This window comes from Loxodonta africana, chromosome 21 (assembly GCF_030014295.1).
Source record: "Loxodonta africana isolate mLoxAfr1 chromosome 21, mLoxAfr1.hap2, whole genome shotgun sequence".
NCBI lineage: Eukaryota > Metazoa > Chordata > Mammalia > Proboscidea > Elephantidae > Loxodonta > Loxodonta africana.
Window position 1 is genome coordinate 435566 of NC_087362.1, and position 19017 is coordinate 454582.

At 41.8% G+C, this 19017-nt stretch overlaps 1 protein-coding gene and 1 non-coding gene across 7 annotated transcripts in view; one reads left to right on the top strand and one right to left on the bottom strand.

Moving 5' to 3' along the window:
* The window catches only part of IRF2 (interferon regulatory factor 2), a 143633-nt gene that overhangs the window by 27164 nt on the left and 97452 nt on the right, over positions 1–19017 (top strand). The window contains exon 1 of one of the 6 annotated variants that reach the window (XM_064273530.1): positions 1–9151. This exon is cut by the window's left edge and continues 25343 nt beyond it. The exons of 4 other annotated variants lie outside the window; for them this stretch is intronic. In XM_064273530.1, coding sequence (XP_064129600.1) covers positions 9117–9151 — 35 coding nt within the window. In that variant the 5' untranslated portion in view covers positions 1–9116. Of the gene's footprint in view, positions 9152–9173; positions 10081–19017 lie in introns of those variants that run through there. One more of the 6 variants, XM_064273525.1, reaches the window with a different exon arrangement.
* Positions 3510–3616, bottom strand: LOC111752197 (U6 spliceosomal RNA). Its single transcript, XR_002787191.1, has one exon. It is a non-coding gene; the product is annotated as a U6 spliceosomal RNA (small nuclear RNA).

Sequence of the window (19017 nt, forward strand, 5' to 3'; positions counted from 1 at the left end):
GTTAAATAGCCAGCTGTAGTCATGCCTTCCACCTGTTTCTCCACCACATCCATCCATTTTTCCTGCGCCAGTCACTCCATGTTAATGGTTCAAATATGGCATCCACTCTCCTCCTTCCTGCCTTTCTTGTTATTCATCCTTCTGTTCAGAATGTTTTCCCTTCCTTTCCACCTAAGGGACTCTCACCTGTCCACATCCAGCTCAGATGCCCCCTCTTCTATGAAACTTTCCAGAGTCCTCTCAGTTCTGGGCTTCTACATAATATAGTAATACTCCCCCAAAGCCTTCCCGAAAAATTCACCTGTGTAAAATGTAGGGTCCCATTACTGTGAGGTTACTGAAGTGATGGGGTGAGTCTGATGCAGAGAATGAACCAAGAGCTAATTGTGTTAAGTGTGTACTCAGTTGTCACAGAATGTGTTACTGCGAGGCGCATCCTCACACATTGGCTCCTACCCCGCTTGTTTCTCCAGTGTCGCCTTCGGGACGCGGTGCCTGATTTCACAGCTGGTGTCTCATGTGCCTTCCTCCACCCTTGCATTGTAAGCTCTTTGAGGACAGCGACTGTGTCTTCATCATCTTTGTATCTTGGTCTTGGCATGTATCAGTACCTAACAGGTTTTTTTTTTGAATGAACTATTGAATAAATGTAATTTAAAGGTTTGTGAATAGACTTAGCTTAGTTCACCTGGAAAATACATGAAAATGGTAAAATTACTTTTCCTTAGGCTGCATGCTTTTGCACTCACCTTTTTTTGCTTTTATCACTTCTTATAATAAGTTTTACCTGTCACAACACGTTGCTGATGTCATCTGCCTCCTCTCCAATCCCCTCACCCCCAAAGTGCTTCTCCAAGAGGATTCATCCACTTTCTCATCAGTCAGTAATTACTGCATGTTAGGTTCTGTGCTTGGTATTTTGGGCAGTTCAGAGACGGGTGAGATGGGGCTGCTCTCACAAGGACTGCACTCCGAGAGAGCCTGTCTGCACGTCCATGAAGCTGTGAGCTCCAGCTGAGTCAGGAGGTGGAGGGACTCAGTGGGAGGAGAGGTTGGAACGGTGGGAGAGGGGCGACTTACGGCAGTCGAGAGTCCAGATTTTATTCGGTGGGCATTGTGGAGCCCTGAAGGATTTTGAGCAAGGTGATGAGATGTTTTGGAAGATTAATCTGGCCAGCACTCCACAGTGGGGAGACTATGCCATTATTCCAGAAGATGTACCCTGAGTATCTTCCTGCTCCTTGTGGGATCATCTAGCGTTGTCCACTCCGCTACTGGTGGATCACTGGCTGTTACTAACTGAGGTTTCTTTGGGGACGCCTTGGAGAGGACCAAAGCAATCTCATTCCATACTTTTCCTGCTAATATAAAATGCCCTTTATCTATTTCTTCCTCACACAGCTTTGTCAAGCTGCTATTAAGATCTCTGTTTATAGATGAGGAAAATAAGGTTTGGAGAACTTACAGGTTGTAAGAGGTGGGGTTTGAATCCAGGTGTGCTTGACCGCAAACTTGAGCTCTCTCTACGACATTATACTCAACAAAGAGAGGGAGGGAAGGAAACCACTGTGTTTCTGGAAGGAGTTAGCAGGGTAGGAGATATAGTGACAGAGCAGTAGACACAAAACCCAACTTCAGCCACCATTTGGAAATAGTATAATTTCCAAAAAATTGAAGACAATTATGCAGCTTGCAGGAGAGAGATGCATTTTTGCTTCAGAGGTAATCCTGTACCTAGAGAGGGTAGCAATTTTGGCTCTCTTTTCTAGTTGGAATTCATTGGAAATCAGGAGGTTTACCCCAGGAATAGAACCAGACCAACAAAAACTGTAGTGCATAAGTTTATAGGTTTTGTGTTGGGTCATGACCTGGTTTGTACATAAAGAGTGCAGTTGGGCGGCTCAGTAATAATAGTAATGACCTTTATTGAGAGTTACTGGCTGGGTACCGCCCTGTCAGCTAGCCTATCCTCAAAGGAAAAGTGGCAGCAAGAAGGAGGTCAGGGCAGCCTGTGGATGTGGAGCGAGGGAGGGAATCATTTTTTCTCATCCAGGAAAAAAGATAGACTGTGCCTTTCAAAGTTAACCTTTTTCAGAGCAGATTATCTTCAGGCAACTGTCTTGTGCTAAGGGAGTGGTTTTCAGCAGTCTGCTAGTAATGGATTTAAAATCAGATGACAGCAAACAATTTTGTCATTTTATGGAAATAGTTTTTCTTAAAAGGTTCCAGTATGCTGGCGCTTCTAAGAGTCCCTGTTATCGGACTTTTCAAATTTCAGCATTGAAAGCATTACTGTCTCTTCTTTCCCCATGTCCTCTTCTCTCAATGGGGCAAAACACACCTTTTCTAGGTCTGTAGAGTGTAAAAAGCAAGCGGCAGGTTTAAACAGCCCATGTAATTGAGGTCCTGTCCATTCCTTGCTGTGTTCCCTTCCCCGAGCCAATGTGTAGGTCTTAATCACCTGCTTTGTTTTCTGCCCTTTTCCCACACATGCACCATGTTACTGAACTTTTCCCCTGCTTTCCCTGTGTGCGTGATGGCTAAGAAGTCCTTTCCTGCCTTGTATTCTGCTGACTTAGATGGATGGTTCTAGGGACACCAGCGTTTTCATGGAGAGAGGGACAGTCTTGAATGAACGCCACAGTTAGGAGGCTGGATGCTCCCACGTTGTATGGTTGGTCTGTTTATAGACCACTGGGAGTGGGGGGTTGGATGCCAAGGAGAACCTGTGATTTTCAGAGTTTGCTTTCCTTCTTCAATACTGCAAAGGCGACATTCAGGACACGCTGATTAAGGGAAAAATAGGATCGCTTCTTTTCTCATTTTCCATACGGAAAGAAGATTTGGAAACGCAGTACTAGCTCAGTCCATACGCTTTGAAACCTGCGGTGATTGTCTCTTGCTTTGCTGAATTGCAGGATCTGATGCCGTCATGGTGCTGGGACCTGGGGCCAAACTCGAGGCATGGTTTTAAAATTATGAAATTTTTTGAAAGGTCAGCCTACCCTTTTAGTTATTTATTGTCTTATATGAATTGTTTTAGAAAATACACTTTAAAATGGTGATGCATTTTTAAAAAACCTCATGGATTTTCATAATTTAGATGACCTGGAAAGTACTTAGAACAAGTTCACAGAACTTTCCGAGCATCTCATTTTCTTTTTTCACCAGAAAGAATATGACATTTATATCAGCAACAAATTTAATAATCATTGTAGGTTTTTTGCTTGCTTGTTTTGTTGTTGGTTTTCTTTTTAAAAAATTTTTTTTTGTGCTTTAAGTGAAAGTTTACAAATCAAGTCAGTCTCTCATACAAAAATTTGTATACACCTTGCTATATACTCCTAGTTGCTCTCCCCCCAATGAGACAGCGCACTCCTTCCCTCCACTGTATATATTTGTGTCCATTCTGCTGGCTTCTGGCCCCTGCTGCCCCCTCATCTCCTCTCCAGACAGGAGCTGCCCACATAGTCTCATGTGTCTACTCGATCCAAGAAGCTCACTCTTAAAAAAATATGGAATGCTTTACGAATTCGCGTGTCATCCTTGCACAGGGGCCGTGCTAGTCTTCTCTCTGTCCTTCCAATTTTAGTATCTGTGCTGCCAAAGTGAGCACGTTGGTTTCTTTTTTTTGGAAAACATGTTTCACATATAATTAAATTGAAATTATGAAGAAGCATTAGCTTAGTCTGATTTCAAATATGCTATAGAAATAGAGAGATGGTGGATCTAATGCTATCTGTGTCTACCTGTCTGTATTTACCTGTCCTTATCAAGCATCCCACATGCTTCCAAATGTTAAGCCTGTGATACCTTGGGACCCATCACCAAGGTAGATTTTATCTCTAGGAAATCCTAGGGAGGCGGGTTGACTCTTTCCCTCTGGGGTAGTTGGTTAGAGCTTAAGGATAGATTCTCTCCCAGGTCCCCTTCAGCCTTGTTAGTCTAGAATCTTAAGTAAATCGTTAGTATCCTTTAGTCTGTAAATAAAAGCGTTTTTAAAAGAACACTGTTTTGTAATGCACAGAATTATCCTCTCAAGAATAAGGAAAACTAAGCAGCCATCCCTGAACTTCAGATACTCGACCTCACTCAAGGGCAAGAGAAACTACTGCCTATGGGAATGCTTTAAATAAAACCTCCCATTTCGCAGACTTGTGACAGCTATAGTTGATGAAAATATAAAAGGTGACTTTATCAAAACATTTCCTTCAGTAATTAGATGGAAACAAAGCGTAAAAGCACTTCACGTGTACTCTTACATGCTCCTATTTAAGCTCATTCTGTCATATTCTTGCTCACTGTATTGTGAGCATGTGATCTATATGGCTTGCTATTTTTAAATGGCTACAATTTTTACTTAAGTCAACATTATAAATCAAAACTTTATATCCTATTTATTTGAAATGAAAACAGCTTTCATGAATTTAAAAATGATGCATGTTCAGTGTAAAAAAATTTAAAATAAAAAAAGTTAACATTTCCTCAAATCCTGTCAGAGCTACTCACAGTTACCATTTCACGGAGCTTCCTTAAGGACGTCACACTGTGTTCATGGGCACATAAAGCTCTCATTAGTTTTACATCACTGGGCTCATAGTGTATAACCTTATCTAATATTATGTCATGGATCTCTTATGTTTCACTTTCGCTGTTATAGAATGTTTTTGTGCATTTATTATCAAGCACTGTGTGATTATCTGCCTGGGAACCATTCCTAGGAATGACATGGTTGGGTCAAAGAATGCTATTTAAAATTTTGATACCTATGGCCAAGCTGCTGTGTGGAGATGTTGTACCTACTTGTACACCCACCCTTAGTGCCTGTGAGGCATAAAGCACTGTTCTAAGTGTTTTGAATGTTTCCTCATTTAATCCTCACAGAGCCCTGTAAGAGCAGAGAGGTTCAGTGACCTGCCCAAGGTCATGCAGCCAATAAGTGGTAGAGCCCAAGGTCATGCAGCCAATAAGTGGTAGAGCCAGGGTTTGAAACCAGGGAGCTCAGCCAGGTCCCATAGGCAGTGTTATATTACTTCCATGGAAGCCAGTCTGAGAAAATTAACAGAGAGATGCGGCGATGAGACTCCTTCCTTACTTTATGAGTCTTAGGTGTGGATATGAGCTTTTCTCGTTCTTGATTTATCTGCTAGGATAGGTGCGGAATAATTCTCCTGGGGCAACGCTTACTTACATTCTTTATGAACCTGTGTAACTGGGAAAGTCTTCTTTAAGAAGTCACTTTGGAGATCCAGACCCTTCCCTCCGGTCTTCCTTAAAGCTGAGACAGTGCTCGGCCTTGTACACACACAGCTCCTCACCCTGCCTGCCTCCCAGTCACCTAAATGTTGGTGGGAGAAACCTGACTTGGTTCCCCATGTGACCTGAGGGGGTTAATAAGTAGAGGTGCAAAGGTTTGACGAAGCTTTGCTTAAGGACTTCAGCTTTGAAACCCTTATCTTTGCTGCGGGATTTGTTGTGAAAACTCACCAAAAAAAAAAAAAAAAAAAAGTGTTTTCAGCAGTGCAGCCCTGGGGTCATACAGGGTCAAAAAAACCGAAACCAAACCCATTGCCATTGAAAAAGACTTCCTCTTTTAGGAAAAGCCCCAGACAGTCACTTATCTTCTTGTCCCATCCTTGTCTGTGAAGGATTTGATTTCTTTCCCCCCCACCCCCTCCCGCTGTGGTCATATCTCTTTTCTTCGAAAAAATTTTATTTTTTTGTTGTTGTTGAGAATATACACAGCAGAACATCTGCCAGTTCAACGTCTTCTACATGTGCGACTCAGTGACATCAATTATATTCTTTGAGTTGTGCAGCCATTTTCACCCTCCTTTTCTGAGTTGTTCCTCCCCAGCAACATAAACTCATTGCCCCCTAAGGTTCCTATCTAACAGTAATCTTTGGAGTTGCTGTGGTCACTTTGATCCCATGTAGATACTTCTTAGAAGAGCACAATGCTCAAGGCAGACTTTTTTTTCCCCCCTAGTTAAGCTAAAATGTTGTTTGGTTTTAAGAAAACATCAGGGGATATTTTTGGTTTAAGGTTTAAAGATTATTTTAGGGCAATAGTTTCAGGGATTCATCCAACCTCCATGGCTCCCAAAAGTCTGGATTCCATGAGAATTTGAAATTCTGTTCTTCATTTTCCCCCTTCCGATCAGGATACTTCTATGGAATCTTTGATCAAAGTGTTCAGTAGTGGTGGCCAGGCACCGTCCAGTTCTCTGGTCTCATGGCAAAGGAGGCAGTTGTTGATGGAGGCAATTAGCCACACATTCCATATCCTCCTCCTGTGCCTGACTTTCCTTCTTCCTTTCTTGTTCCAGGTGAACAGAGACAAATTGTTGTGCCTTGGATGGCTACTTGCAAGCTTTTAGGACCCTAGACACTACACAATGAACCAGGAGATAGAACAGAGGCACTAAACACATTATTAGGCCAATTAACTGGGATACTCCGTGAAACCATGACCCTAAACCTCCAAATCAAGGAACCAAATCCCTTGAGGTTTTTGGTTGTATATAAGTAGCCTCAGCAGCTACTCTTTTTTTTTTTTTGTCATTGTTGTAAATATACATATTGCACAACTTTACTCAATTCATCTTTTTATAGGTATACAACTTACAGACAGCAGTTAAAATAATCAGCTGTGCAACTCTACCCTTAATGCGGTTTTTCCAGGGTGATTTGTATTCTTGATTGTCCCTCTCAGAACAAAGACTGAACCAAGCAGAGAGTGTTGTGAAGTGCCACAGTGAAAACTCTGGCCTTGTGTTTTCCTTCTGATCTGTAGACCTGTTCCTGACATGAGGAGATAGCCACCAGAATTAGCGTGGTGTCCATGTAAAGCTTTGGAAGCACACCATTTTCTAGTGTCTGTGTTTGAGCACCTGAAGGGCACATGTAGAAGAATATTATTTCCCAGAAGTTTTATATTACCAAGAAGACCACTAAAGGTTGACTTCTGCATTTGGATACTCTGTTCGCATATTAATGGAGCTCAGCAACCAAGAACCTGCTTTGGCAAACATTATGCCACAGCTGGAAACAATGCTGCTTAAAATGGGGGTAGTAATAGTACCTGCCTTGTAGGGTTGTAAGGACTGCATGAGATGACATATGGAAAGCACAGATTTAATGCCAGGTGCGTCCTAGGTGCTCAGTAGGTGGTAACTACCATCATTACCACCACCACCAGCCTTCCCTCCTGAGGAATCAGGAGAGCATTCCTTTGGAGACAAGTTTGACTTTGGCGCATATATATATATATGTATATATATATATATATTTATGAAAAATTCATTTCAGCGCCCACGGATGTCTAGGGTGTCTCCTCATCTTGACCCTCTTTAGCCTTAGTATGTTTTCTTTCTTCACCCTGCCAGGAAGAGGTATGTCCCCAAGGATCTATAAACTATATTTTTACCTAAATCCCTAGAACCTAAACAGTTCAATGTATATTAATCTTATATTGCAATAATTTCTTTGCCCTTTCATTCAACATTATTTTAGGTGACAAAAAAAGGAAGAAAATTTACTAGAGTTTCTTAAATAAATATGCATTTGTGCTGCTGTATTTAATCTTTTTAAGAAGGTTGCATGTAGAAATGGAATAATTTTGTTTTATTCATAGCTTTCCACAGATGAGCAGGCCTTATAAAAAAGTGGGACAGTAGCTTAGGCGTCCATCTCAGTAGATGATACAGTTCTCATTCATAGTGCCTGTCCACATCTGATTTAACTCGGTATTCATAAAAGTATCCTTTGTAATAAATTTAATTTTTGCAATCAAGTATTTAAAGTATTATAGGAGATGTTAATTGTAAAGGAACCTTTAGGGAGAGTAAAGAAATTCTGAATCGCATTTAAAGCTTTTCTTATTTCATAAATAAGTATTTTTATGTATTGGATTGGTAAAGCACTTATACATATTGCTAGGTATACCTGGCTTAAAGGAAATAATAATTTTTAAATGGCTGTTCACAATTTCAAATTTTTTAAAAAAATATTCAGCAAAAGTATTTTCCTACTTTCTAGTGTGCAAAAGTAGTTTGTATTAAAATTTTCTGTTTCGGGACTAAAAATGTGCTGCTCGTCGTTAAATTAAGCAGAGTGTGAGCCAGGTTAATTTTTAAGTACAGTTTCAGGTAAAAGGTGCTGATTTTCTTGTATAGCATGAGAACAATAATGTCATCCAAGGACAGAAATAACTTGAAATCTCCTAGAGGTCCAAATTCCTTATTTGCCATCCAAAAAAGCTCTGAAAGCGGAAAGTTTTCATTGTGACTCATTTGGCAACATAGCCTGTCCTGAATTGACAGGAAGCTGCCATGGTCTTTATTTATCCCAGTCAGTGTGAATGTTCATGTTTTGCTGCAGAAATATTACTGCGTCGGATTAAGGGGTTCTGCCCTAGATACTGCCGGGGGTATCGTGTGCTACATGGTATGTGCACTATATGATCTTGCTAAAACCCCGAAACTTCTGAATTCTGAAACATGTCTGGCCCAAGGATTAAGAATAAAAGCTGGTGAACCTATTCCAGAGCAACTATGCCCTACATCCGAGGTACCTCTTTATGTCTGTTTCTAGTATAATTATAAATAAGGTCCTGTTCCCACTCAGACGTGTCCCATTTTGAACAGTAAATCATGTGGCCGCCACACTGACCGCCTCAAGTTCTCGGGAACGGGCAAGGCAGCGATGGCGAGTGAGCATTAGTAAGCTTCTAGGGCATTCCCGTATATAAAACTGTGAAACAAACAAGATTCTAAGTTGTCTCTGGAACCTAAAATTAACTATTGTTTATGAGAAATAATTAAAAAAATATGTATCTCTGCCTTCTTAGAGTTCCCCACAAAATTTACATATACCTCTTTTTCAGGCAATTCATCAGTTTCCCCATGGCAGTTGCTTGTGTATGAGCCTCCTTGCCCTTACAGGTGGAAGCCCCCTTTCTATTTCCTGTTTGTTTATCACAGAGTCCCTGGGGGGTGCAGAAGGTTAAGTGCTCAGTTCCTAGCTGAAAGGTTGACCATTCGAACCCACCCGGAGGTGCCTCAGAAGAAGGGCCTGGTGGTCTGCTTCCGAAAGGTCACAGCCTTGAAAACCCTATGAAACCGTTCCACTCTGCGCACATAGGATCTCTGTGAGTTGGAGCTGATTTAATGGCAACTTTTTTTTTTTTCTTATCGCAATGCCCAGCATATATAGAAAGTTCACTGTCCGTTTATTCAGCAAATATTTGTCGAGCATCAGTCTCCGCTGTACCCTAGGCCCTGGGAACATAATGGTGAACAAACCAGAGCTGGTCCTGGTCCTCATGTAGGTCCAGTCTAGTGGAGAAGACGGAGACAGACAGGGCTTTGCCGAGGAAGTGGTTTGGAAGTTGAGTGAAAGGGGATGCTCTTGAAGCTGAGGGACAATAGGTTCAGAGGCTTTGGAGTAAACACGCTGGCCGGCCGGAGGTAGGGGGGTGTAAGGACAGCGGGGGAGACGAGGCTGGAGCAGGTGGCAGCAGCCAGCTTCAAGCAGTATAATGATAAGATCGTATCTGTGCTTTTAAAAGAGCATTCAGTTTTTCTGCCAAATTAACGGATTGGGGTGGGATTGGGAAGAGCAGTCGGAATCTGCTTGTTGCATCTTTGTTGAAGGAAGGAATTGTTCTTGACCCACCGGTTTCACTTTCTATTCTTGAAGTGTTGTAAATGCTGTCTTGGAGAATAACAAATATGGGCTATGCTTGTTCCTCTGAGACCAAAGTAGTTACTGAAGTTTTCAGGAAAGAAGATTAAAATTGAAGGTTATTCAGGCGTCTATATTCTAGAAAAGTTGCAAATGAGAAACAAAAAGCAAAACCCTTACTCATGGTGGGCCGTTTTTGAGCCAATTGCTTGAAAGGCTGTGGGAGTGGAAAATATTGTCATGATAGAAAATGAAACTATGCTGGGAATGCCAGCTTTGGGGGCCCTGGCCAAAGCTCGAGGCTGTCCTGAAACGTCCTGCAGAGCAGGCCCTGGAGTCCGGGCCTCTGTTCGTCCGTCACCAGAAAACGCCGTCGGCGGCTGCCAGCAACAGGTGCTTTTGACTTCTTCCTTCGGTGCAGCCTTAACCTATGAAGGGAGGGAGTATTGCTTGGAAACCAACCTTGCGTTTTAGTTTAAGTAACTTCGGTTAGTACGGTATTGGCACGGAAGTTTGACTAGAGCTAAATCTTTGATGGCTTTGATGAGGGCCTTCTCTAAAATACGCAGATGAGCTCTCTGGTCATCTTAGTTCTAGCTTCCTACACCACCTACCACCTCAGGTTAAATGAATGAAGGGCCATCACTTCTACCGTCCCAGGACAGGAGCTTAGAGCCTCCTTGTTCAGATCGTTGCTGCTTGGTTGAGCTGCCCCTTATGGATGGATGGATGAAGGGACACAGTCATGTGCCTGGTTTGAGAATAAAACTGCCAGTGGTTTAGTTTAAGCACCACAAAGGGAACTTTCTGCAGAAATGCTGTTTTTCCCTCCCTATTGTGAATCAGTTATGTACTTTGCTGTTGTATTTCTAAGTCCTCTTCTTTTTCTTTTGAAATTGTTTTAGACTTAAACTAGAGTCGAAAGAATAGTACAAAACTCTTTCTGAACCTTTTGAAAGTAACTTGCCAGCCCGATATCCCGTTATTCCTGAATGCATGAGTGTGTATTTTCTACAAACAAGAACACTCTCCAGCATGACCACAACCTAACCATCAGAATCAGGAAATTAACACGGAGACACTCCTACCATCCAATCCGCAGACCCCGTCCAGCTTTCCCAGTTGTCTCAGAAATGTTCTCTATAGCAAGTGTCCACTTCAGGCCCCTGAACCACTCACTGTGATGGAGAAAGATCAGAACCAGCTTTGACACTGTGCTTCCATCTTTGGTGACAAATGTTTCCTTGGTTACTCTAGCCACATGACAAGTATTCAAGTGGCTGCCTTACTGAATTGCACAGATGTAGAACATTTTTCCATCATTGCAGAAAGTTCTATTGGACAGGACTGGTCTATACTTACAGGGTGTTTGCTGGATGCAAAGTGCCAGATGACATAGTTCAGTGGACACAAAGTAATGGTAACCTAGGTGTCCAGCTTGAAAGGGGCATATTGTCTCAATGGACTGAAATACATAAAGACATGAGACTAAGTATAAGCATAAGATAAATGTTAAAAAGACTGTAAGAGGCAGTGTGTCTTATGAATTAAAGGAAATAGGAGGTGATTTGTAGGTGTGTTGAATTGCCCAGGATAGCTTCTTGGAAGAAATGGGTTTTGAGCAGTCTTTAAAGAATGGTTGCATATTTCCAGGCTAGACCTTTCTCCTGAGCTCCAACATGTCTAGTTACCTACCCAGCATTTCCTTTTGAACATCCTAAAGATATCTCACAGTCCCTGGGTGATGCAAAGGGTTAACACACTTAGCTGCCAACCAAAAGGTTGGAAGTTTGAGTCCACAGAAGAAAGGTTTGGTAGCCTACTTCTGAAAAATCAGGCACTGAAAACCCTTTGGAGCACTTCGGCACCTGTGGGGTTGCCATGAGTTGGAACTGATTTGATGGCGACTAGATGGAGCCCTGGTGGCACAGTGATTAAGCATTTGGCTGCTAAACACATCTGCCACCTGCTCCTTGGAAACCTATGGGGTGGTTCTACTCTGTCCTGTAGGGTCACTGTGAGTCAGTGGCAATGCGTTTAGTTTTGGTTAGTTTAAAGGTATCTTAAACTCCAAAACTGAACTGAGTATTATCTCTCCTTTTAAACCTTCTCTGTTTCCTGTTGGAGAGAGTGGTGTCACCACCCATCTGGTCTGAAAGAGAAAAGAGGAGGTCACCAAAGTACAGATACAGAAGGGGGAGGGAAGTTAGAAATTCAGGAAGATGAGGCCCGATGGCTTCTATTTTCTCTGTGAAGTTGGAGGAAAGATCACTTACCAGAATTGATAGGGCAGTAGTGAATTAGGGGGTGAGGATGGAAAGAGCTGAAATCACTCTCATGGGAAGTGGAACAGAGGCTGACGAAGGAAAAGCAGAAAAGGTCCCAGAGACTCTGAAAGCTTGGATGAGGCGATAAACCACAAATCTGTCACGATAGCATTCAACCCAGTCATGAGTTTTTGCAACATCCTGTGATCAAACAACAAAATGGTGGCTATGAGACCCATTCGTTGTAGGGAAGTTGTGGGGCTACTGTGTTGGGGCAAAATGAAGCCAGAGAGCAGACATTCTAGGGAGAGGGGGCAAGGGAGCAAAGTCAAGAAAAGAAAGGCAAATTGGGGAAGTGGAACTAGTTGGACAGGAAGGGAGCATGAAGGTCTGGGAGTGCAAAGGTAGGCAAGTATACTAAAGGGTGTTGGAGACCCAGCAAAGTGTCTTTAGGTCATGGTAGGGAGTCACAGCTTTCTCCTAAAGGTACCAGATGGGAAACCGTTGAAAGGTTTTAAGTTCAAATTTGTGTTTCTGAGATTTCTGAGTAGAATGTGGAAATGGACTGAAGGCAGAATGACCAGTAGAGGCATGGTACGGAAGTGCAGGAAGGAGGAGGAGACCAAGACCAGGCAGCAGTGGGGAGGATGAGTGAGGGCATAGGTCACAGAGGCCTTGATGTGGGAATTTACCACCTGTCAGCTTGCACAGCGGTGGCTTGTGTGTTACTCTGACACCGGAAGCTGTGCCACCAGTATTTCAAATGCCAGCAGGATCACCCATGGTGAACAGGTTTCAGGGGAGCTTCCACACTAAGACAGACTAGGAGGAAAGGCCTGCCAGTCTGCTTCAGAAAACTGTTGTTGTTAGGTGCCTTTGAGTCAGTTCTGACTCATAGCAACCCTATGCGAGACAGAATGAAACACTGCCCGGTCCTGCGCCATCCTCACAATTGTTGCTAAATTGCTATATTTGAGCTTATCGTTACAGCCACTGTGAGCGTTCATCTCATGGAGGGTCTTCCTCTTTTTCGCTGAGCCTCAACTTTAACGATCATGAGGTCTTTCTCCAGGGCCTGATTCCTCCTGATAACATGTTCAGAGTACATAAGACGAAGTCTTGCCATCCTCACTTCTAAGGGTCGTTCTGTTTGTACTTCTTTCAAGACTGATTTATTCGTTCTTCTGACAGTACAGGGTATATTCAGTCTTCCTCGCCAGCACCATAATTCAAAGGCATCCATTCTTTTTCAGTCTTCCTTATTCTTTGTCCAGCTTTCACATGCATATGATGCGATTGAAAACACCATGACTTGGGTCAGGTGCACTTTAGTCCTGAAGTGACATCTTTGCTTTTCAACACTTTAAAGAGGTCTTTCAACACTTTAAAGAGCAGATTTGCCAATGCAATGGGTCATTTGATTTCTTGACTGCTGCTTCCATGGCTGTTGATTGTGGATCCAAGTAAAATGAAATCCTTGACAACTTCAGTAATTTCTTCTTTAATCATTATGTTCTTATTGGTCCAGTTGTGAGGACATTTTGTTTTCTTTATGTTGAGTTGCAATCCATATTGAAGGATATAGTCTTTGATTTTCATCAGTAAATGCTTCAAGTCCTCTTCACTTTGAGCAGGCAAGGCTGTTAATAAGTCGTCTTTCAGTCCTGATGCTGCTTTCTTCTTCAGATTGTCCAGCTTCTCGGATTATTTGCTAAGCATGCAGATTGAGTAAGTATGGTGAAAGGATACAACCCTTATGCACACCTTTCCAGATTTTAAACTATGCAGTATCCCCTTGTTCTGTTTGAATAACTGCCTCTTGTTTTATGGACAGGTTCCTCATGAGCGTAATTAAGTGTTCTGGAATTCCCATTCTTTGCAGTGCTACCCATAATTTGCTATGATCCACAGAGTCTGGTGAATGCCTTTGCATAGTCAATAAAACACATGTAAACATCTTTCTGGCACTCTCTACTTTCAGCCAAGATCCATCTGGCATCAGCAATGATATCCCTCGTTCCATGTCCTTCACAGAATCCGGCTTGAATTTCTGGCAGTTACCTGTTGGTGTACAGCTGCAACCATTTTTGAATTATCTCCAGCAAAATTTTACTTTGGTGTGATATTAATGATATTGTTAGATAATTTCTGCATTTTGTTGGATCACCTTTCTTTGGAATGGGCACAAATATGAATCTCTTCCATTCAGTTGGCCAGGTAGCTGTCTTCTATATTTCTTGACATGGGTGAGTGAGCGCTTCCAGTGTTGCATCCCTTTGTTGAAACATCTTGATTGGTATTTTGTCAATTCCAGGAGGCTTGTTTGTTGCCAGTGCCTTCAGTGTAGCTTGGAATTCTTTCTTCGGTACCATTGCTTCGTGATCATATGCTGCCTCCTGATATGGTGGAATATTGACCAATTCTTTTAGGTACGGTGACTATATATTTCTTCCATTTTTATTTTTACCTTACGTTAGATGACAGTTATACCTCAAGTTAATTTCTTATTCAAAAATTTATACACGTATTGTTTGGTGACAATGGTCGCAATCCCTGCAGCGTAACAGCACCCGGAGTTCTCCGTGCCCAGTCATCTGGTGCCTGGTTTCTCGTCTTGCTTGTGGACAGGAGGGGTGCCCACTGGGTCTCGTATATTTGATTGTCTCGACGTGTTCGTCCCCAGGCCCCATTCCCAGCTACTTAGTCCCTTATTTGGAATTGGTCTTTTTGTTATTTAGGTGTCGAAGTATTTTGTAGACTTCAGAGATTAGACCCTTGTGGAATATGTCATAGCCAAAATTTTTTTCCCAGTCAGTAGCTTCTCTTTTTACCCTTTTGCTGAAGTTCTTTAATGAGCATAAGTGTTTAATTTTTAGGAGCTCCCAGTTATCTAGTTTATCTTCTGGTGTTTGTGCATTGTTCGTTATGGTTTGTGTCCTATTTATGCCATGTACTAGGGCCCCTAGAATTGTCCCTACTTTTTCTTTCATGATCTTTATCATTTTAGATTTTATATTTAGGTCTTTGATACTTTTTCAGTTAGTTTTTGTACATGGTGTGAGGTATAGGTCCTGTTTAATTTTTTTACAGATGAACACCCAGTTAGGCCAGCATCATTTGTTAAAGAGACTGCCTTTTCCGCATTTAACAGACTTTGGCCCTTTGTCAAACATCAGCTGCTCATAGGTGGACTGATTTACAACTGAGTTCTCAGTTCTGTTCCACTGTCTTCTGACCCCTTTCTTGACCATCCCTGACCTACGTCCGTTTCCCTGACCCTCCTCACCTGTCGCCACTTCAGTCACCAACATCACGCTGGCTCCGACTGATGGCAGCCTTATGTGCAACAGAACAGAAGATTGCCCCGTCCCGAGGCATCTTCGTGATAGTTGGAGGGTTGGAGTCCACCGTTGTCGCTGCTGTGTCAGCCCGTCTCGCTGAGGGTTTCCCAAACCATAACTGACGGTGCACAAACACCAGAAGGTAAACTGGATAACTGGGAGCCCCTAAAAATTACTTATGCTCATCAAAAGACTTCAGCGAAAGGGTAAAAAGAGAACCTACTGACTGTGAAAAAGATTTTGGCTATGACATATTCCACAAGGGTCTAATCTCTGAAGTCTACAGAATACTTCAACACCTAAATAACAAAAGACAAATAATACAATTAAAAAATGGGCAAAAAATATAAACAGACACTTTACCAAAGAAGACATTCAGGAGGCCAACAGACATATGTGAAAATGCTCACAATCGTTAGCCATTAGAGAAATGCAAATCAAAAGTAAAATGAGATGCTGTCTCATCCTGACAATACTGGTACTAATCCAAAAAACAAAAAGTAACAGATTTTGGAGAGGTTGTTGAGAGAGTGGACCTCTTATGCACTAGTGGTGGGAATGCAAAATGGTACAACCACTCTGGGAAGCAATATGGCGCTTCCTTAAAAAGCTGTAAATAGAAATACCATAGGATCCAGCAATCCCACTCCTAGGACTGTATCCTAGAGAAATAAGAGCCATCACATGAACAGACACATGCATACCTATGTTCATTGCAGCATTATTCATAGCAAAAGAGATGGGAACAACCTAAATGGCCATCAACAGATGAATGGGTAAGGAAATTATGGTACATACACACAACGGAATACTACATAAAGGACGATGATGAATCCATGAAACATCTCACAACATGGATGAATCTGGAGGACGTTATGCTGAGTGAAATAAGTCAGTCACAAAAGGACAAATATTGTATGAGACACTATTATACGAACTCAAGAAAAGGTTTACACACAGAAAAAAGCATTCTTTGATGGTTATAAGAGTGGGGAGGGAGAAGGAGGGGAAATCACTAATTAGATAGTAGACAATTGTAAACTTCTGTGAAGGGAAGGACAACACACAGTATAGGGGAAGTCAGCAGAATTGGACCAAAGCAAAAGAACAGAAGTTTCGTAGAGACTTGTAAACACTTCGAGGGGCTGAGTAGCTTGGGCTGGGGCCTGGGGACCATAGTCTCGGGGACACCTAGGATGATTGGCATAACATAGTTCATGAAGAAAATGTTGTACATTCCACTTTGGTGTATAGCGTCTGGGGTCTTAAAAGCGTTCTAGCGGCCATCTAAGATACATCTATTGGTCCCATCCTGTCCGCAGCAAAGGAGAATGAAGAAAACCAAAGATACAAGGAAAATAGTAGCCCTAAGGACTGAAGGACCACATGAACCAGAGACTCCACCAACCTGAAGGACTAGATGGTGCCCTGCTACCTTTTTAGTGGCCCACTCTGACAGGGATAACAACAGAGTGTCCTGAACAGAATGGGAGAAAAATGTAGAACAGAATTCAAATTCATGAAAAAAGACCAGACTTACTGGTCTGACAGAGACTGGAGGAACCTGGACAATGTGCTAGTGCAGAACTGAAACCATTCTCAAAGCCCACTTTTCAGACAGATTAGACAGGCCTGTAAAAGAATAAACACAAGTGAGGAATGTGCTCCTTAGTTCAATCAAATATATGAGACCAAATGGGCAACTCCTGCCCAAAAGCAAGGTGAGAAAGCAGGAAGGGACAAGAAGTGGATGAATGGACACAGGGAACCCTGGGTGGAAAGGGGGAATGTGCTGTCACTTTGTGGGGATTGTAACCGATGTTACTAATCAATATGTGTATAAATTTTTGAATGAGAAATTAACTGGAGCTGTAAACTTTGACCTAAAGCACAATGAAATTAAAAAAAAAAAAAAAGACAAGGTTCAGAAGAAAGGCCTAGTTAGACTTCCATTAGTGTTTGTTAACTCTGTTTAAGTGTCTCTAGGTTTCTGCCCTTTCCTCTCTCAGGAAAGCACACATTTGCATAAACATAACATGCTATATATATATATATACATGTGTATGTGTATTTTTTTTTTTGCCAATTCAACTTTTTACAGGTGTACAATTTATTTACAGCAAGTACAATAATTGGCGGTGCTGTTTGTGCTTTTGTTATTATGTTAGATAATCCATTGTTACAAACTAGGCCTGACAGTGTAGCCTCTGCTTTTTCTTCTGAGAATTTCATGGATTTAGTTTGCATGTTTATGTCCTTAATCCATTTTGAATTAGTTTTTTGTGTATGGTGTGAGGCAGGGATCCTGTTTCATTTTTCTGCATGTGGAGATCCCACTTTCACAGCACCCTACATGTATTTTTAAGGCTTACTACCTGAATGAAGAACTCATGTTCTCTTTAGGCTGCATCGTGAACTGCTGTAGAACGACCACTGCATCACTCGCAGTAATGAAAACCACAGGTGGGAACCTTAAGTCAGTTTTTCTGTCCTCTTATAGTTGTTCATTATGCAGTAGAAGTTATTAACGGTAGTGAAATTACACTCTTACAGGTACCAGAGTAGTTTGTGGTCAGAGATGGGGTAATTTTTGTAATATGGTAATAACTTCCAAAAGGATATAGAAAACCCTGCTAATAAGAAAATTGTGGGTAGACTGGCAAATATGCAAACCTGTAATCCGGATGAGTCTCAGTATGGAAAATTTGTTTTGTGGTACTCGAAGGCATTTTAGAATTTTAATTTCGTATGTACTTTTATATTCCGCTCATGGTGAAATCTATTCACCATTGGCCGCCCCATTTTCCCATGACCTCAATGGGAGATGTTTATTAAACATCTGGAGTCCAGAAGGCTGCTGGGCTAATGAGTACCAAATGACAGTGATTCCCACATTTGGATGCATATTGAAATTATCCTAGGATAGTAGTAATAATAATAAAAAATCTGGTTCCTAAGCCCCAGAGAAGAATTACTCAGTATGTCTAGCTCAGGGTAAGGGAGTTCTTTTTTTTTTTTTTTAAAGTATCCTGGGTAATAATGTTGCAGAGGCAGTTTTGGGATACTGGCAGAGGAGACAGAGAAAAGTGTAACTGTGTGTTATGATGTAGTCAGAGGTATGAGCGATGGACAGCAGTTCTGCCACATCATTCAAGGCTGAGTCCCTGAAAAGTAGCATCGTAGGAGAATTCATGGTTGAATTTCTTAAAACCTCATGAGAGAAACTGGGCTAGAAGCTAGAGTTCATAAATGAATCTATATCTTAAAGACATATATCTTTTTAAGTCCAGTAAAGTAAAACAGTAAAGACATGAAATAAGGGTTGCACTGATGATATAATTGGTATTATCCGGTTGACGTCCTTTGCTTATAAACTCTTCTCAAGTTTAACAAGTCTTTTTAAAATAGTGTCTGCATTGTAGATATTATGCATCCTTGGAGACATGCTTTTTTCTGTGGCTGGTGTCACACACGAATGTTAAATGTCTTTCTGATTTCATGACCAGTAATTGTTGACTTAATCTCGCAGGGTCCCATTTAGAGAGATGTGAATTCTTCAGGCAGAGTAGTATCAAGCATAGTCAAAAAGATGGTTCACAAGCAGCCTCCCTGCTAGACAAGGTCGTGTTGCCCTAGCTCTGAGTGTGATGTTTTCAGGCTGAGCACCTACCATAGAGCGTCTCTCATGTATTTCACCTCTGTCTCCCAGAGGTCAGCACAGT